At 47.9% G+C, this 19,601-nt stretch overlaps 1 protein-coding gene across 8 annotated transcripts in view; it reads left to right on the top strand.

Annotated features, from left to right (window-relative positions):
• Nucleotides 1-19,172, top strand: part of SPIN1 (spindlin 1) — a 75,262-nt gene extending 56,090 nt beyond the window's left edge. For all 8 annotated transcript variants that reach the window (XM_049093281.1, XM_035701276.2, XM_049093284.1 and 5 more), the window contains 3 exons: nucleotides 7,564-7,817; nucleotides 12,303-12,536; nucleotides 15,775-19,172. In XM_049093281.1, the coding sequence (XP_048949238.1) occupies nucleotides 7,564-7,817; nucleotides 12,303-12,536; nucleotides 15,775-15,974 (688 nt within the window). In that variant the 3' untranslated portion in view covers nucleotides 15,975-19,172. The remainder of the gene's footprint in view (nucleotides 1-7,563; nucleotides 7,818-12,302; nucleotides 12,537-15,774) is intronic.
• The last annotated feature ends 429 nt before the right edge of the window (nucleotides 19,173-19,601 follow it).

Raw genomic sequence — 19,601 nt, 5'->3', positions numbered from 1 at the left:
ATTAGAGAATGGACCAGAGCTGTCACATACTAAGTAGAGGTATTTCCAGGGAGTGCTGTTCCATTTGTTAAGATTTAGGTCACTGACAGTGACAATGACAGAAACTCCCCCTCCTCTTCCTCGAGTCCCTGGGTGGCCTTGGGCACTGTTCATGGCATTCCCTTCGAGGGGAACCCTGAGTCCTTTCCTGCAGAGGCTGAGTGGCCAGTCCGGGCTCCCGCACGGAGTACCCAGCGAGCACACCGTGTTTCCATGGGGAGCGTGTTCCTGCCTCCCGTTGAAGAGTGGGGGTGTCCATCATAAACGCGGGGACTACAGGGGCAGTGGAGCAGCCATCTAGGTGGAGCCCACATGGTGCTGAGGGCCTTGAACTGATCAAAACCTACAAGACTTTTTAATCTGCTTGTGAATCACCACTTCAACCAGTGAGGTGGAGAGTGTGCTGGAAGGCCCTCAGTGGTGGGAGGGCTAGTTCCTAGAGCCATAGCATAGCATGTAAACAGCCACAGAACTCATAGCAATTTGGGTGGAAGATGCACTTGCCCTGTCCTGTTTTGATACTGTCCTGTGACGCCGGCAGTGGCATAGCAGCTGTGGAACTTTTATTAAAGCAACGGCTACAGGAAAGCAGTCTTCTTTCTCTGTGCTGCTGTGCATCTTGTCAAAAGACAGCCGTGTTGATTTAATCGGTATTTTCTTCTGAATTCTGCTAGAATACAGAGCAAGGGAGCTGCTTTTCTAGGACAGTACTAAGTAGAATAAAGAGAGAGTGTCATGAATTTATATGTCAAAATACAAAGTCCATACTGTGGGACAGGCATTTACTGGTTCAGTGCTGTGGTAGTTGAATTTGGATTTAGGACGTGTGAGCCCTTTACTACTGGCTACTGAAATAAGACCTTCCAGTCCTGGAGGGCAGTTCGGGGCAGTTCAGGGTGGGTCTCAGGCATGGAGGGAGCCTAGGTAAACAAGTGGAAGGTCTCCCAACACAGAATTTCTTCTCTGGATGACAGAACAAGTAGAGTGGTCGATTCAGAACTTACCTGAAGCATTGAGCAAGGTACAGAAGTGCCCCCTATGGTCTTGGTGTACTTTTTCCGAACACGAGTGCATAGAAATTTGTGTTGGTTCCGAGTTGTGCTCCCCCAGGTTGCAGAGCCTGTTAGGTTAGAAGGTTGTGGGATCATGGAGTCAGGGCCAGCGTGGGCCTACCACATGCGCTCTGGTGCCCTTGTTCCTGGCTGCGGCTCCTCGACGCCCATCAGAGCATGGAATAGGTGTTGCTGGTGCAGTGAGAGTGGCTGTCTGCCAAGGGGCTAGCCCCCGTCCACTCTCCCTGACGGTCCTCGCTGTGGGGACACATGGCAGCTCGTCCCTCCCAAGGCCAGACACCAGAGCCTGAAACCAATTGTTTCAGAGATGGCTTCTGGAGATCAGGAGCGAGCAAAGTAGTCATCCGTGCTTACCTCTGCTCTCTCCACTTTATCCTCTACTCCTTGGATCCCGACTTGGGGTGGCTTTTCCCTTGTGCTCAGCCATAGTCCCAGCTTTCTGCCCAGAGTGAAACATCTAGGCACCAGTTGGCAGCGGCTGGCTCGTTCCCCAGAACATACAGCAGGTTAAGGGCGGTTAAAAACGTGTGTCCAGGGGAGCTCTCTTTTTAAATTAAAGTTGTTTCCATTGATAATATCCCACCTGTGTGCTGCTCTTTGAACTACCCAGAGATGACCCAAGGGTGTGTCTGCATCTGGACCTTCTCCAGGAATCAGCCTCTGAGTCTGCTTTTATAGGTACTCAGCTCGTGAAAATAAGCTTTAATTTTTATTACAGTTCTTGATTTTTATCTAAATTAGCGATTAGCAATTAAAATAAGAGTTAACAACTTGGTTAGGATACAATTTTTAACCTTTCTAGTTAAATGCACAATTTAAAACATACACAAAAATGAGTAACGTGTACTGCACCCTGTCAGCCAGCGTCAGCAACTATTGGCATTTTGGCCCATAATAGACTAATGTGATATGTGAGCATGAAGCTTGTTACCCAGGGAAGTTCCCAAACTTGTCGCCAGATCGATGCTGATTGGAAGAACTTAAATCAGTTTATAAACAATGTATATTTGTGCACTCTTAAATTTGATATTTTAACATGTATAAAAATATTTTAGAATATTGTTCTGTAAACTGGCTGCAGGGGCAGTCAGGTGGCTTGCAGAGTCATGTCCCGGTAGGTGGGGAGCTTGACTTCTGGCTTGAAACACAAGCGTGTTGTTCTAATTACTCATCTTTGTCTTTGGGGCTCCCTCAGGGAGAGCCATCTCTGTCACTTCTTCAGCCACGCTATTGATTCTTGTTTATTTACTTATTAATTCAGAGCCATTGAAGTGATGCTCTCTAGGTAGAGTTATCTGTGACTTAGATGCAGGCACTAGGAGTGAGATTCGGAATTGGTAACGGTAACATGCATAAATCTGTTTTTATATGTAGTTTCCTGCAGAATTAAGATATTCATTGCATTAATTTGGCAGTAATTAAATTAAAAATTGCGGTTCATTTGCCTGTAAAAATGAACTGATTTTAAGTCATTGTAGGAAAATTTAAAAGCACAGGTAGACACAGGAAGACAAGTATTTTTAATGCCATCCAGGGATTACTCACAGCTCTTAGTACTTTAGTGACTGTTTTAGAAGTCTTTATTTCTCCATATTTGTATGGATAATTATGTAATTATGTATCCAAGGCTTCCCTGTCCCATTTCCTCCATTCTCTGTAGAGTGCTCTTACACATGCTGCAAGCCGCTATATCAGGGGGGCTGTTGTCGAACGTGCGCACTCTCTGCTCTGCCGTCATGACCTGGTGTCTGCCCACTACCTTCTGCAGATAAATTCCTGCACGTGGAATCACTAGGAGAACTGTATCTGTACCATAAGCAGATAGAGGACCTGCCTTGCCATAATTCACATTAAAATAACTCCTCAAACTTTGAATTTTTGTTGCTAATGAACTAGAAAGTTCATCCTACATTATTCTACTGGGAGGCCAGAACACTAGAAATTTCTGGGAGACCTAAAGCATTTTGGAGCAGATTTATATAAAAATGTGAGCTGAGGAATACTCTGCCACTTTGAGGTGAAAAGGAGGACTCCAAAGAGTGACGACCAGAGTAGGCCCTGGAATCTGTGTAGGTTAGAGACCACCAGGGCTGGCTGCAGCCAAGGTTGCCGGAAAGGGGATCCAGCTTGCCTAGATGCCCAGGATGTCCCTGGCCACCCTCCCCAAGGTCTCGGCTCCCTTGCCTCCCCACTACTCTGCAGCCCCCTGCACCACAGCTGCTTATCAGACCCTCCCCAGATCACAGGGCTCCCCCGGGCCTGAGGGAAGTGCTCCCACTACAGATGCTCTGGTCTGGGCCTGCATGTAACACAGAAGCACCAGGCACCTGAGGAGCACTGATGGAGGAGAGTCACACTGCACCCACCTGCATGAACAGGGCCCACCTGCAGAGTTCATAGGGTATCAGGAAGGACGTGAACCTTACCCTTGATGTCAGAAGGCTTGTTAACTTTAGAGTCACTAGTGGTTCAAGAGGAGATCAAGCAATCAGTTTCTAGAAATTAAAGATACTATGTAAGGTATTCAACGGATAGGCTGAATTTCAAGCCTATTTTACCTGATTCAGGAAAACTTGGTTCTGAGGCTTTCAGGAAGATGAGCAACCCCAGGAAGGTGGATGGTGGATCGACCTGGAAGCACTGCATACTTCTCCTGAGGAAGGGATGGAGGGGGAAGGATCAAGAATAAATAGGGTAGATATTCTGCACATCTTATATGGACCAAGTGCTAGTTGAGGGGTGATTAAAAACACAAGTCACAAGTTCTGACATTTCTGATTGCAGGAACAGAGAAAATTCTAAAAGCAACTCAGAAAATCTGGTTAAAATGAAGGACTGATTGGCCTGCTCTCTGTAACTTGGAAGATGGGAGACAGTGAACATAGTGTTTGCTGACACAGGTCCTGAGGGAGGAGGGCCTTGAGCCGGACGTGTAGACACGGGTGCAAGGACAGCGTTGGGAGGCTTGCGGGAACATGTACTTGCCTCTGGGAACCCGTCTTCACCAGAGGATGTATCTAGAAAGATAAAACGTCTATGAGATGGGAATGTTACCAGAAGCAACAAAAATCCTTCTTTGTTTCTAAGTAAGGTAATGTATTTAAAAAGTTATTCAGATAAGAATGAAATGAAAAATAACGATTTAGAATAGCAGCCCAGGTTTGAGCATGTCAGGTGGGGTTACTATGTGCCAAGGTGTTTTTCAGTAATTTTCATTCTTTTACTAAGAATTTTTTGCTTGTTTTTGTTCTTGGTAGAGCTAGGAAAGAAAGAAAGCATAGATTTTGATTAATTATAGGTTTTAGTAGGAAAACGTTAAATCTAAATGCAGCACTTCAGAGGTTAGAGGTAGCTTCTGTAAGACCAGAGCTAAGCTCTGTGGCTTCCAGCGAGAGCTGCACACGGGGCTCAGAAGCCTCCGTCATCAGCCACACGGACAAAAGGAGATACCACGGAAGGAAGTGAAGGCACCGTGTTGCACAGACACAGAACTAGATGTGGGACCCGCCCAGGCTTCCTGTGTACGGCAGCAGGACTTGGTGCTTCCAGTTCCCATAATGAAGGCGGAGGAAAGGACTGCCGTGTTCCGGGGTGACGGGTGCAGGAGCCCCTTTGGAGAGGACTACCCAGCAGCTCCCCATGAGGGAGAGGGCCTGCGCTGCTGCTGGACACAGCAGGATAAGGGTCTTCTGCTTGGAATTGCAATGATGCGCCGTGGCATGCTCCCTCAGGAATGGCTGCAAGCCACAGCACAGCACCACTTGTGAGCATATGGGGGACGTGGGGGACGCGTGGCCAAGCTGATATGTGCTGCTCTGAGTCTCCAGCTGCCCTTTGTTTGGCCATGTTTAGGTTGGTTTTGTTGAGAATCACAGGAACAGAGGATGATCCCTTACGTGCCTCTGAATCTAGAATAGAAATCTGCTGGCTGTAGTTTCTTTTTGTAAGCCGACAGAACCAGTGGAGATTGTGTGTGTGTGTGTGTGTGTGTACAGGTACACATGCACACAAGGACAGAGATTATTGCCCAGGGAAGACCTGGTGTTGCCACTCCAGTCTGGGGGGAAATTGCGTCTCCCTGTGAGACCACATTTTCTTATGACCTTCAACTGACTAGATGAGGCCCACCTACATTGCTGATGTACATGTCCTTCTAGAAGAGTGCCTTCACAGAAAAACTTACAGTAATGGTTGAGCACATACCCAAGTACTGTGGCCCAGCCACCTTGACAGAGTTAGCTAAACCATGACATTGGTGCAGATGCTGTATTGCCCTCATTTTGATAGCGACTGCAGAGTGTTGATGTGGATCACTGAAATGCTGCGTGGGACTGCATTCCTTCCTCACTGGGGTTTGGGAGCAAGCCTCTGCCTTTGTGTGCAGAAAGCCTGACCCTGTATATAGTGCATCACTGGGATCTCTGCCTAAATGTCACAAGAAGTAGGTGATGGACTGATGGAGAAGAAATGCCATGCTAGCAGGATTGCTCCCCGTCCACCCCACATGGGGCCCATCAGGTACAGCGGCATGCTCCCAGGGGTTGTGAAGAGGCCTGAAGTTGACAGTTTTGGGGGTTGACCTCCGCCTGGGGTTGGCCTCTGTGGTGCTCCTGTGACTTCTCAGGAGGTGCTGGTGAGGACGGTCTTCCTGGGCCTCAGTGGTCAGTGGAGAGCCTTCGGCTCATGTTTCTGTCCTGAGAATCTGACCCCTGTCACTCTGTTGTCTGGTGGCCCCAGTGTCACTGTCAACGTTCCCAGTTTGTTTGCTTATACATGCTGTGGTCCCTTTGCCCAGATGCCCACAAGATGCTCTGTTCCTTGAGGTCCATTTGTCTTACTAGAATGTCAGTGTCTGTGGTTCGGGCCCACTTTCCCAGGGTGGCCTTCACAGATTTGGGGCATTTCTCTAGAGTTATATGGTGTCGTCCTGTTGTTTGGAAGCTGGAACTGGTGTCTGTCACTGTCTCTCTGTTACTGTCCTCTGTCCTCTCTCCCAGGTGTGCCCCCCAGTGTCTGTTGGACGCTTCAGTCCTCCTTTCTGGGCTCTGTTGTATGTCTGATGGTTGCAGATACCTTTGGGGGTATGCTTCCCTTGGGGTCCTACTCCTCGATGGCTGTCCTTGCTGTCGAGCTCAGAGCCCCTGTGTCTCTGTGAGGTCTCTGTGACGTGTCCCCGTTGTCTCTTTGTCTCTCATGGTGCTGTTCTGCTGGAGAGGACGGCAAGCCCCACCTTCCTGGGAGGCAGGTTTGCTGGGTGCTTGCCGAGCTTTCTTGGGGTCGGGGGCAGACCTATGATTGCTGCTGTCCTCACAGCCCTGCACGGAACCTCGGAACCTCAGGACCCCTTCTCCAGCCCAGCGTGAGACGGTTTTCTCCTAGGCCGGCGCCTCTGGCTGAGGTGAAGCCTGCAGCAGCTGACGCGGTCTCCTCAGGCAGCCGTGCTCTGCTGGCACCTGTTCCGTCTCACAGAACTCTGGGCTTGCCAGACTCTTCTACTGGAAATACATACCTCTGTAGCTTTAAATGTTACAGCCTCCAATAAATGGTTTTCCTTTTCAACGTTTGTGTGTGTGCCAGTCGTTCATCATTTGCGCTCGTGCTGCCGCAGCAAGAGCTTTCTGTCTACTGAAGGTTCTTGTTGCAGCGTGGGCAGGGCTGGGCCGTCCTTTATGTGCGGAGAGCTAGGTAGAACCAGGATCCCAGGACCCACATGTACTGCTTGTAAACACCATGCGGAGAGTTTTCAGTTTTAGTCTGGGAAGAATATGTTGCTCTAACACTTTTTAACGTTACATTAAGTATTTGTCCCAAATCTCAGTGTGTAAGATCGCATGTTTTCTGGAGATGTCCTGATGGTACCGTGTGGGGGTCTGACGGTGCGAGATGCCAGCCAGCCTGGACTGCTGGCCAGGGAGAAGGGACAAACTCAATGTCTAGTGTCTTTTCACTGCTTCAGGTGGTGGAGGCTCGAGATGTGGCCACCACTGTGGGTGACACTGAACGTTTGCACATTTCGTGTGACAAGGAACAGGTTCATGCTCTGTAAAGCCATGTGTATGTTTACATAATTCACATGGTCAGCCCTTCTCTTCCTCTGATTAACTGGGATTGTTGTGAATTGATTGCATTAAAGGGGACTCGGAATGCTGACAACAGGATGCTCATGCTCAGTACGAGGGCTGATGGGCAGTGTGCCCTGCTGCCTGTCCACAGTGGGTACATGGGGAGCCCTGTGGCTGCCATGCCATGTGCACATGGGGTGCACATGTGCACATGGCACCCCATGGGGGTGGGGGGCTCACCTGTAGGCACCTGGACCGGGAACATGGCACCGTTAGCCAGCGCAGGCCTGGGATTACCTGGAGGAGAGCATGCTAGCTAGCGGTAGCATTGGATCGAGGGGTGCATACTTCTGAGATGATCCCTTACGTGTGTATATGTGTGAATGCAGAAAACATCGGAGCAGTGTGGGGCCGAGCAAACCTGTTTCCCAGCCCCGGCGGAACATCGTAGGCTGCAGGATTCAGCATGGGTGGAAGGAGGGGAATGGCCCTGTCACCCAGTGGAAAGGAACCGTTCTGGACCAGGTGCCTGTAAATCCTTCTTTGTATCTTATAAAATACGATGGATTTGACTGTGTTTATGGACTAGAACTTAATAAAGATGAAAGAGTTTCTGCGCTCGAAGTCCTCCCTGATAGAGTTGGTAAGTTCTCTTTACTATTTGTGCGTTGTATGCTTTAAAAATGATTATCGAAATGGATGCTTTTTGATGATTCTTTTGCATTATTGGTGTTTTTATTTTTACTGGAGTGCAGGCACTCCCGGTACACAGTTAAGTCACTGAAAGCACAGTCCAGGGAACTGTTAGGGATGTAAAGATGTATCAGGTTATTGGTGAAGAAATTGACAATCTGATCATTTCTAACATGGTTATTTCCTACATTTTGCTCACTGTTCATGTGGACTCTGATGGGTAAGAATATTTTATTAGCTCAACTATGCTGTGTACTTGTTTCATCAGACTGTGGTAGCTTATGCCTTTATTAGAAGCCTTATGTGAAGTGTAGTTTTCATCGTGTAATGTCAGTGGCATTGCATTTGCAGCCACACCTGAGGCAGCCACCCCCTGTTTGCATTGACTGTGGGAGGGAGTCTTTAAATGTCCCCCTGATGTGTTCCTCAAGACACAAGGTGTCCGTTAAATAATAATGACTGATTTTATCCTTAGGAATGAAGTAAAATGTTATTGTTAAGATCATCTGCATTAACCTTACTTTCTTCAGAGTGTTCACTTTGAAATGTTTCCTTATTACAGTGATGCTACTCGTGTACGAGCATATATCTGTTTATGCTTTTGGAATGGTCTTTAGAAGCTTCCGTGTTAACAAACCCCATCCCAGCAGAGGTGGACCTGGAGGGGCCAGGTTGTCAAGAGATGGCGCTCCTCAGTCCCCTGTCCCCTTTGTTCTTGCCCCTGTGTTCTTAGGACACACACTTCCCTCACCAAGTTAATTCTTTGCCAGGTCAGCAGGTTTCTTGTTGGTGTTCCCTGAGGATAGCAGTGCTGTGTATTTGTCTTTGTCAGGACAGCTCAGTTCTCACAGAGATCTTGCTTTCCATCTTTCTTATCCGTTTATTCAAGGTACCTCACTGAGCGGTGTTGCATCTTCGGCACCTGTCATATCTTCACCTGTTCCTGAGCGCCCCCTACCCCCCCGTAGGATGCCATGGTTTCTTCTTGATCCCCATGTGCACCCATTTCCAATGTAGGACACAAACATCAAAGAGTCTTACCTTCAGGTGTTGAAAATGTCCAAACCTTTATATCCATTGTCTGTGCTGGGTAGTGATCACATATTCTTGTGACCCAGAAGTTTAGTCTCCCTCCTTCCTGGGGCGAGGCTGCCAGCCCACGTGAGATTACCTGCATTCTGCTGCGTGGCCTGTGCCAGATCTCCTGAGTTCTTCTGCCATTGTAGGACAGAGGAAGTCCTTTTATGTTGGTAAAAACATGGTTTGAGCAAACCAAAATAGCCCCAAATCTCTAAGTATTTATGGTGATGGACTCAGAGTGCCTCCTGTTTTTTTGGCAGTTCCCAGCAGGAGGCAGGGTTGCTTTTCTAGAGTCTTACCAAGGAAATACAAAGGCTGCTATGCAAGCCAGGGTATCGCGTGCTGACTTGAATTGCTAGTTAATGTCGGTATTCCCTGTGGACCTCAGTCTGGAAAGCTGTGTAGCGGTCACTCTCATTCCACTGGGAAGGAGGCAGTGTTCATGGTCTGCATCACTCAGCAAACACAGCATCTTCTCTATGGGACCAGATCATGTGCTGGTAAAGGATCCATTGGACGATCAACAGGTTGGTTTTGTGGTGGTGAGAAAACATGTGACCTGCAGTTCGCTACCTTGATTATTCTTAAGTGTCCATAATTAAGCGAGTGTTTAGTTGTGTCCACACAGTCATGGAGCAGGTCTCCAGAAAGTCTTCATCCTGTTGGCCTGTAGCTCTGTCCCTCTTTACCACCCCCCCCTTCTCCGTGGTGTTGATCACCTGAAATGCCTCCTAAATGGGATTGTAGAGTATTTGTGTTTTTGTGACCTCACTGCGCCCTTGCAGTTGCAGCACCCCCTTCTCTCTAGGGCTGCACCATGCCTCCGTGCTCACGTGCACCCCTTCTGTGCCTCCCGCCCTCTGTGGGGCTGCGGGGGGTGATGCTGCTGTGGAGGTGGTGGGCCCCTGCTTTCCTGTCCCTCGAGGACAGTGCCCCAGGTGGAATTGCTGGGGTGTCCCTGTGCTGTTCTTCACAACGCTCGTAGCATCTTGGGTTCCCAGCTGCAGGCACAGGCTCTGGTTTCTCTCCTGTCCTCCCCAACCCTTGGCGTGCCCTGTTGGGTGTTTTTTTTTTTTTTCGTTTGTGTTTTATTTTTTTAAGATTTTATTTATTCATGAGACACAGAGAGGCAGAGACATAGGCAGAGGGAGAAGCAGGCTCCATGCCGGGAGCCCAATGCAAGACTCGATCCCAGGACTCTGGGATCATGACCTGAGCCGAAGGCAGACATTCAACTGCTGAACCCCCCAGGCGTCCCTCTCTGTCATTTTTTTTTTTTTAAAGATTTTTTTATTTATTCATTCATGAGAGAGAGAGATAGAGAGGCAGAGACACAGGCAGAGGGAGAAGCAGGCATCATACAGAGAGCCTGATGTGGGACTCGATCCAGGGTCTCCAGGATCATGCCCTGGGCTGCAGGCGGCGCCAAACCGCTGCGCCACCGGGGCTGCCCCCTCTCTGTCAGTTTTGATGTGAGTCTCCCTGACATTTAGTGATGTTGAGCATCTTCTCACATGCTTTACGGCCACTTGTCTGTCATCTCTGCAGAATCTATTCGGATCCTTGCCCATTTTCCATCAGATTATTTTTTTTTGCTGCTGAGTTGTAGAAGTTCTTTATCTCTTCTGGAGACATTTTTATTGTGACTGTGACAGGTTTGCTGATAACAATTCCAGATTCTGCACCACACTTAACCATGAAGGAGCTACCACATGTTGATTGTCAAGTAGCATCATAGGGGAGCATCTGGTTTCCTGAAAAGCCCCTTTTCAGCAGCAGGGCTTTGTGAGGTTGGATTTTGTGTGTCCACTGGAAGAGCATGTGACTGATTACTGGAGCATATAGGACAACCTGGCTGCCCTGTAGAGCTGGGTATCAGGAGGTGTACAGAGATGTGAAGCTACACACTTCCTACTACATTTTTATAAGAAGATATAGTTATTTTTTGTTAGAAATGAATTCTGTAGATTTGTCATTTATAATTTCCAACAGCTGATTCTGATAGCTATCCATATGCTAAAGTGCATTTTTAATATTTATTTATTTATTTATTTATTTATTCATTCATTCATTCATTTATTTATTTATTTTTGCTAAAATGCAGTTTTAGATCCTCAGAAATATTTTAAGAATATAGGAGTCTGGAGATCGAACTTTGAGAACTTCTGGCCCAAAGAGTGTAGTAGGCTTTGTTTTAGTGTGCGGTGGGGAATTTTGTGTAATTTTGGAGAATTCCTGCATGTGTAAGTGGAGAGAACCACCATATGTGCTTGGAGTGTCCTTCTAATAAAATTAGGTAACAGTATCTTGAGCAAGAAATTACAATCTGTTCCTTTGAATTTTAACAGAAATAGAAGCGATTATGAATGAAATAGAAGTGCTAATTTGTTTTTAATGACAGTTGTCTAAAATGTGAGGACAAGAGAAATCTTTGCATCATTAGGATCCTTCATGATTTTCCCACTATTAATAAAAGGAAGGTTGTGATTGTCCGCCTGCCTCTTCACACAGAGCAGGCCTGAGAATTAGTTTGTACGGTAGTTGTTGACGCCCTGGGGTCTCAGTGTGGGAATGCAGACGCTGTCTGAGCCAGGAACAGGATCACTGCAGGTGATGCCAGGTGTCATTAGGGAATAAGTAAAGTGGAGGACACGACAGGTGGCTGGTGTGGGGCTGATCTCACCTTGTGGTCCTGGAGACAGAGGAGCCTGGTGGGAAGGAGAGAGAGGCCCATGGGGGCAGAGGGACAGGCCAAGAAGGGAGGCTGCCAGGCCCAGGGAAATGGTTTGATTTTCACATGACCAGGTGGAAGCACTGGGGCATTTTAAGCCAAAGCGCTGGCTGCCGTGACTGATGCCAGGCGCAGTCTGGTCACCATGCATATGAGAGTCCCCTCTCTGGCCTGGCATGGGTGAAATTTCTTAGCTTGCATCCCCTGGCTTGTGTTACCCAGGTGTTAATAAAGGGAAGTGGGGTGACGGTGTATGTGACCGCTCCTGCTCTGCAGTTAGAGTGAGGCTGTGATTACTCAGTATATAAAGTAACCATTAACACTAAACACTTTATACCTCGAATAAAACCATTGGAAGTTCCAGGTAGAATCAGTGTAGGGCAGAGGAGTGCAGGAGAAGAACCAGGAGCTGCCTGGGGACAGAACCAGGAGGTGCCATGGGAGCCCGTGCTCTGGGCCCCCAGCAGTACTGTGGGCCTGGCCCCTGCTGCCTCCTGCTGGCCCTTGTGCCACTACTGTGGTGCGTGGACCACGTCTCAGGCTGTCCCTCTGCCGGAGCTCAGTCTCCACAGTACGGATCTTGTAAAACCCCCATGTGAACCGTTGTTTGCTTCTTGTCCACAGCGACTTCTCGAATCAGTGATGCACACCTGGCCGACACGATGATCGGCAAGGCGGTAGAGCACATGTTTGAGACGGAGGATGGCTCCAAGGACGAGTGGAGGGGGATGGTCCTAGCGCGCGCCCCTATCATGAACACGTGGTTCTACATCACCTACGAGAAGGATCCCGTCTTGTACATGTACCAGCTCCTAGATGATTATAAAGAAGGCGACCTTCGCATTATGCCCGATTCTAGTAAGTGTACATTGGCAATCTTTGTTTCTGATAATTCCAAAGGAACTTGAATTTTAGAATGAGATATTTGATGATCTATTTTTGTACATGTATCTTATTTTATTTTGATTTTTATTTTAATTTGAGGGTTAAATTATTCTTCTAGTCATGCACCAAGCATAGGTTGTGAAGTTTTGCATTTTTGCCTCAAGTCCTGTGCTTTCTATTTGGGTGTCCTATCCTGGGTGTGGACTTGTCCGTGGGTGGAGTGTGTCATGTAGACTCCTCGTGAGTGACTTCCTTATTAGCTCAGCATTTTCAGGGCTCATCCGTGTTGTGGCAAGTGTCTGTGCTTCATTTCTTTTAATGGCCAAGTACAATTGCACTGTATGCACGTTTATTCACCCATCCACTGATGGGCACGTGTGTTGTAGACCACCTCTTGGTGATGATGAAGGATGTTGCTGTAAACCTTTGTGTGCAGGTTTCTCAGTGGACGTTTGTTTTCAGTTCCCCTGAGTGCTTGCTGAGGACTGGGACCGTTGGGTGTGTGGTCACTGCTGAATCTTTGGGGAACCGCCAGACTGGTTTTCGAGACCGCTGTACCCTTCTCCATGCACGTCAACTGTGTCTGAGGGCTCTGACACAAACACTTCGTGTTACCTGACTTTTGGCTCTAACTGTCCTGGTTGCGAAACACTACCTCACCATGGGCTTGGTTTACATTTCCCTGACCGCTACAGACACCAGGCGGCCTTCTGTGTGTTACTGGCCGTTTCTATGTCTTTTTTGGAGAAGCCTATTGGTGCTGTCTGCCTGTTTCTCGTCACCGCCATTCTGTTGCTGTGTTTATCAAGTCTGGGTCTTGGTGCGGATCTCCTGACGTGTAGGATTTGCAGACACTTTCTCATATTCGGTGGGTTTCTTTTCACGGTCTTGGTGGTGTTCAAAGCACAGAAGTTTTTCATTGTGACGAAGGCCACTTTAGTTTTCCTTTTGTACCTTGTGCTTTTGGTGTTGTGTCTGACAGTCTTTGCCAAGGCCAAGGTCAAGGTCATGATGACCTACCTCTTTCTTTTCTTTTACGGGTCTTGTAGGCATTGCTCTTACATTTAGATCTTTGAAATGTTTTGCATTAATTTTCATGATGTGCTGGAGGGTCCACCTTCATTCTGCGTGTTGTCTGAGCACCATGTTGTGGAAAGACTTGTTTCCCTGCTGGTGGTGGAAAGAAGCTGGTTGTGGATGGACAGCTGTGTTCCTGGGCTTTGGGTGCTGCTCTGTGTGCCTGTGCCTCGGGGGACATGTGCCACACTCGGTTACCCGGCTCTGGGGTAAGTTACGATGTTGGGCAGTGCTGAATCCTATGTTCTCTCTCAGGATTGTTTGGATTTTTCTGAGTTCCTTGCGATTTCATGAATTTTGGAATCAGTTTGTCAGTTTCTGCAAAGAAGTCAGCTGGGACTCAGAGGGGGATTGAATCTGATTATCTTGACAATATGAAGCCTTCTAACCCGGGAGCACAGGAATACTCTCCGCTTTGCTGAGATTTACAGATGTCTATCAACAGTGTCTTGACGTTCTCAGAGTAGCAGTTTTGTACTTCTTTGTTAGGTTTTATTCCTGAATTTTGTGCTCTTTTTGATACTGTTATGAATGAAATTATTCTCTTAATTTCATTTTTGGGTGGTAAGCCTGTTCTTTTTTAAACTGCTCCATAGCCTTGCCTCCAGCACTGGGCTCCCAGGCCTGGATGGGGTGACAGCATGTCTGTTCTCGTTGGGTTCTTCCTCCAGCACTTGTGCTCATCTGGCCCTGACTTTCTACCTTCTTTGTCTTAGGGTTTGTCATAAGTCTGTAATGGAAAATATTTATATGGGCAGGAATTTAATTATCAGGAGAGTGTTCCTTAAGAGCACTTCTCCAGCCTATATGAAGTTGGGTTTTTAACTTTTTTGTAGAAAAGGACCCACAGTAAGGACTGCTGCCTCACTGCTGGAAAGCGTGGGCCTTTGCATTGTGTGTGGTGTCCCCCAGACCCCCTTGCCCTTTCAGTCTTTTCCTCCCATCCCAAACACTGCTTCAGCAAGTGTTTGGCCCACAGTGATGATGCTCCGGTGTGAGTGCTGTGCAGGGGCCTCTGTGCGGGGGGCTTCGGCGAGAGGCCCTGACATCCTGCTGGGGTTGCTGAGGTGGCGGCCGTCCCAGCTCCTAAAGCTCTGTAAGCTCCCAAAGCTCTGTAAACTGGAGGTGTTCCTAAAGTGAGGTGGGCTTGGCGCCACTGCCTGGCAAGGGAACAGTGTGTGGTTTGGCCCTGTGGCTTGGCCAGGCTTCCTTGCTCAGAGACCCGCTGAAACAAGGCTGGGCGTGGGCTGGTCGAGGTGGCAGGCTCAGGGCTGCGAGACTGAGGGTGCTCCATGTGGTGTGAGCAAGGCGCCTGGGGTGGGAGGCCGGTGCTGCTCCTGGCTGAAGAGTTCGCCGCACCTGCCCTGCTGCTCCCAGCTTCGCCATGGGAGCCGGTGGTCGCTTGTTGCTGTGCTCCGAGCCGTTCTCGCCCAGGGTGGCGTGGCGTGGCTTTGCCAGGGTCACCCAACAGGCCCCGGGCAGAGGGGACCTCTGTCATCTTGGGGGACCCGGGGGACCCGTTGTGATTGGTCTGGGCCGGAGGGTGGCGCTGGGCACCTGTGTTCAGAGCGCGGGAACTCATATCAGAGCACGGGAACTCTTACTCAGAAGCTGAGCTGGGGGAGACTGTGTGGTGGGGTGACCTGGGAAAGCCCAGGAGGGTGTGTCTTCTCAGCGTCCCAGGGGGCGCTATTACCAGTGGCAAGTCCTGTGGGGCTCGGCTTTTCCCTGGTCTTGCCCTGCTGAGCCCTCACCTCTCATTCTCAGCTGTTACTACACAGGAGCCATGGGAATTTCTGCTTATGATTTTCAAAATCCTTTACCCACCCTGGTCCTGGGGGGCGGCACACTGTTTTAATAAATAAAGTTTTACAGGCATACAGCCACACCTTTCATTTAGGCACCCCCGCGACTGCTCCCCTGTGACTGGCAGAGCTGAGTAGTCTGTGCAGACACCGTACAGCCTCAAGCCTCACATATTTACCATCTGGCCCTTGAAGAAAACATTGCCGACTCTTGCCCTAGATAATCAGGGATGTGAAGTTTTTAAAAAATTATTATGAAAATAGACATGTGAATTGGTACATACCTAAAATTTGACTTTAAATTCTTTTCTTTCCCCTCTTTAACACAGATGATTCTCCTCCAGCAGAAAGGGAACCAGGAGAAGTTGTGGACAGCCTGGTAGGCAAACAAGTGGAATATGCCAAAGAGGACGGCTCTAAAAGGACTGGCATGGTCATTCATCAAGTGGAGGCCAAACCGTCTGTCTATTTCATCAAGTTTGATGACGATTTCCATATTTATGTCTACGATTTGGTGAAAACATCCTAGATGTCATCATGAACTTTGCCAAATTTGTGGAACTATTAAATGTATAATTTGTAGACATAAAGACTTGATTGCTTTCCAGTTTAATGAAAGCTTAAATGTCCCTGCGAACCCACAATCTCTGCCAGCAGAACTGGTTTTGTTCTGAATAGTACAGATTTATGTGAACACAAAGCATTTTGTGTAAGGAACTCCTTCCTCTTAAAAGAAGTCTGTGTGTCTGGAGGGGAGTTAAGGCAAGTTTGGTGCAAGTTAAGCTAGCATTGCGGTCGTATAGAACTGTACTGGATCGTCCCCAGCTCCCCGTCACCATAGCTCTCCTTCTCTGCTGCCACACTGCAAGCGTAGTTTGGTACTGTCGGTACTGCCTTCTTTTTTGAGACGTGTATGTATCTCTATCTACCTGTCCAGCTCTGTGTGTGTCCATATGCACTACGCGCGCACGCACACACACACACACACTCTTCCTTGGCAGTCCTTTCTTTGTGGATTGGGGTGGGGGTTCAATAATATTCTCCAGTTTAACAGGAGTGCTTGTCCTAAGTCAGTCCTATTTTGTATATTACTGCTGTCTATTTAAAATTAAATGTGGGCACAGGAGACAACATCAGGATGTTCAGCATGTTCTGGAAGTCGGAAGTTCAGACACTGTTTCAGTCTGGAGGCTTTAAATCATGAGTCCAAATATAAATCCCTTGAGAACAGTTGCTGGACCCACATCAGAATTCAACAAAACATTAGAAATCTGGGTCAAAAGCTGCCTTTAATTCTAAGCTTTGTAAATTTTTGTTTACATATTTTTTAATCATAAATCCTCTTTCTGTTTTAAAGCAAAGCCCAGGTACTTGTGCACACACAGTGGTGCAGGTGTGTTTTGGGTGGCCCAAGCGGTCCGTTCATGTGTACAAATCAGTCTGGATTCTAGTACGTGGATCTGAGAGGCAGCAGTGCATCAGTGGTTTGTGTGTGTGTGGTAAGTTCCTGGCAGAACCTAGTGCTTTTATATTAGAAATACAAGTTTCAGAATGGTGTTGCCGCCTGCCAGCAGGTTCTCTGGAACACTTATTTTTATTACTGTTCTTACTGGTACATGGTTGTGGTCAGAAGGCTTTTCCCCACAAGAGGATCTAGATGCACAACAGCCAGGTCCCCGGCCGCCTTCTGTGGTGCTGCACGGTCTTGCTCCTCGAGTGCTGTTGATGTGGGCTCTCCCCATCCAGGGGCCCTGCCACGTCAGGGCCGGTCACTGCGCTAGCCCCCGGGTGTGCCTGGAAGCAGCCCATGGCTGCACGACCCTCTCGTGGCTGATTCCCACAAGGTGGGCTTCACCGGAATAGACCCGCAGAGGTAGTTAGTGTGCCAGCGACACGGCCATCTGTCCCTTTGTTTTGGATGAGCCCTGACCGTACGAAAGCCAGGAGAGAGGCAGGACGTCAGACCAGTCTCTTGTGGAGATTGGAAAACTTGCCTGAGTTCTGGGAGTCAGCTCCCAGATCGTGAGGCCTCAGAGACTCTGTAGCTGTGGCCTCGGAATGCATGTCTGCATGGCGAGGCTGTGTGCTGTGGTGCTGTGGGGTGGTGACCTCGCGCGCTCTAGCAGGGCAGCGCCCGGCCTGTGTAGGTTGTCTCCCTGTGGTGAGCACCTGGTCTCAGACGCTCCTCCTGCTTGAACAGGGGTCATGCTGCACACCTGTCACCTCCTTCCCTGGAGGCTCTCGTCACAGTCCCTGCATGCGAATCTCCAGGCTGGGCCCAGCTCCCAAGCGCATGTGGACACGTGTGCCCAGAGAGTGGGTATGCCCAGCGTGTGCACCCAGACGTGATGAGGTGGCTTCAGGCTGAAAACCAGTGTTCTTGGGAAGTGTCCTGAGGGTTGGGTCACTTGGTGACTTGCATTGGGGTTTTCCTGCAAGTACCTGTAGCAGCTTCAGTACTACGTGGTGTGCCACTCCCCAGACGAACGTGACGCGTGACGATCACCGTTATGTTAATCAGTGTTCCATGTGTTGCCTTTAGGGTGGAAGGAAGGGGAAGGGGTTTTTTTGTTGTGTTCTTTATTCCCCCCATTCTTTTTACTTTTGGTGGCTCAGCCCACACTTGCGCGGTGACTGACTGCACTCCCTCGCCCGGTATTTCAGGCTTCGTTCTAGGCTCACGTTTCAGATCTGCATGCATTGCTTGCCTTTTCCTGCTATCAGAATGTTGGTTCCTTGTTCTAGGAGGCCAACATGAGTTTCCAAAATTATCGTGGGACTTGTGACCACACAAGACCTGAACCTGTATAAAATGTCCCGGCCTTCCTCACTGACCTGCTCTAGTGTTCTCGTGTCGTGTGCGTGTGACGTCCGGCTGCCACGTGAAGCTTCCGAGGAGAACCTTAGACGCAGACCATCCTTTTTTGCATGCTCTATTCTAAGTAGGATGTTCAATGTAACTAACTGAACTTGCATGTGAAAGATATTTAGGTTTTTTGTTTTCTATCTTTGTTTTTATTTGTTTTCAGTTTTCTGTATATTTGCTTCCTGTGCCGTTTTAGTGGTCGTAGGATGAAAGTGCACTGGCGAAGCCATGCAGTGCCAGCAGCAGGTGACTTCCCAGCTCTGTCGTGCAGCATTTGAAGGGACTGTGCATTCTCGAAGCCTCACAGTTACTTCTAAGCCAGAGTTCATTCCTGTCCTTGTTTTACGTGCCAAACCCCGAAGTGCATTGGGCTTGAATCTCTGAACGCTGTGGACCCATTAGAGGACTGTTCTGATTGTCACAAATTGTAGTGCCTGAAAACATTCTTAAGCTGATTGTCTTAAAAAAAAAAAAAAAAAGAAAAAAAAGAAAAAAAAAAAGAAAGTTCTCCAAAGACAAAACAGGAACAATTATTATAACAAAATAATTATGGTCGAAATGTCTGTGGTTCCTTGGAAATGCTGCGCTTTTTGTATTTCCACCATTAGTGCGGTGTGAGCGGATGTGTATAGTTCAGGGGTCGTCGTGTTCGCATCTTGCAATTAGGTAAATGACCTCATTTTCAGGCTTGAATTCATTTTTAATTTTAATTTTATTTTATACGATGTGTAGACAGTTCCCTGTTCTCTGCATTTAGAAGTATAAACAATATAAATCTGTTAATTCTGTAAGTAATTTTTATAATTATGATGTAACTCTATCCTATCCTTAAAACATTTAAAATAAACCCTTTATGTGCAACTTCTGACTGTAAATTTTGTGCTCATGAGCAAAATGTGATGTGTTAAACCTGCTTCTGGAAAAGTTTCTAAAGTTTTATTATATGATTCTGAGTAACCTTTTCCCCATTTTCACCACGTGTCAACTGTCCGACGCACGCAGAAACGGGAAGAAGTCGAACTCCTACTTGCGTGAGGACACTTGGCAGTCCCCGAGGGGAGACGGGCAGGAAGCGACACTCCAGATGCGTAGTCCAAAATAATCAAGTTTGTGATTTGCCATTCATGAGAAATTTATCATAAAATTTTAAACTTAATTATTTTAAATAGAATTAAATAATGCGTATTTTGTACTTTCACATCTAGTTTTGCTTTGTATATTGCTTGTAATGCTGTTAATACTTTAGTACCAACCAGTGCGAGTGCAGGGGCAGAGCTCCATATCTCCAGA

Source organism: Canis lupus, chromosome 1, assembly GCF_003254725.2.
Source record: "Canis lupus dingo isolate Sandy chromosome 1, ASM325472v2, whole genome shotgun sequence".
Classification (NCBI taxonomy): domain Eukaryota; kingdom Metazoa; phylum Chordata; class Mammalia; order Carnivora; family Canidae; genus Canis; species Canis lupus.
This window is presented reverse-complemented; position numbering and strand designations above follow the sequence as displayed.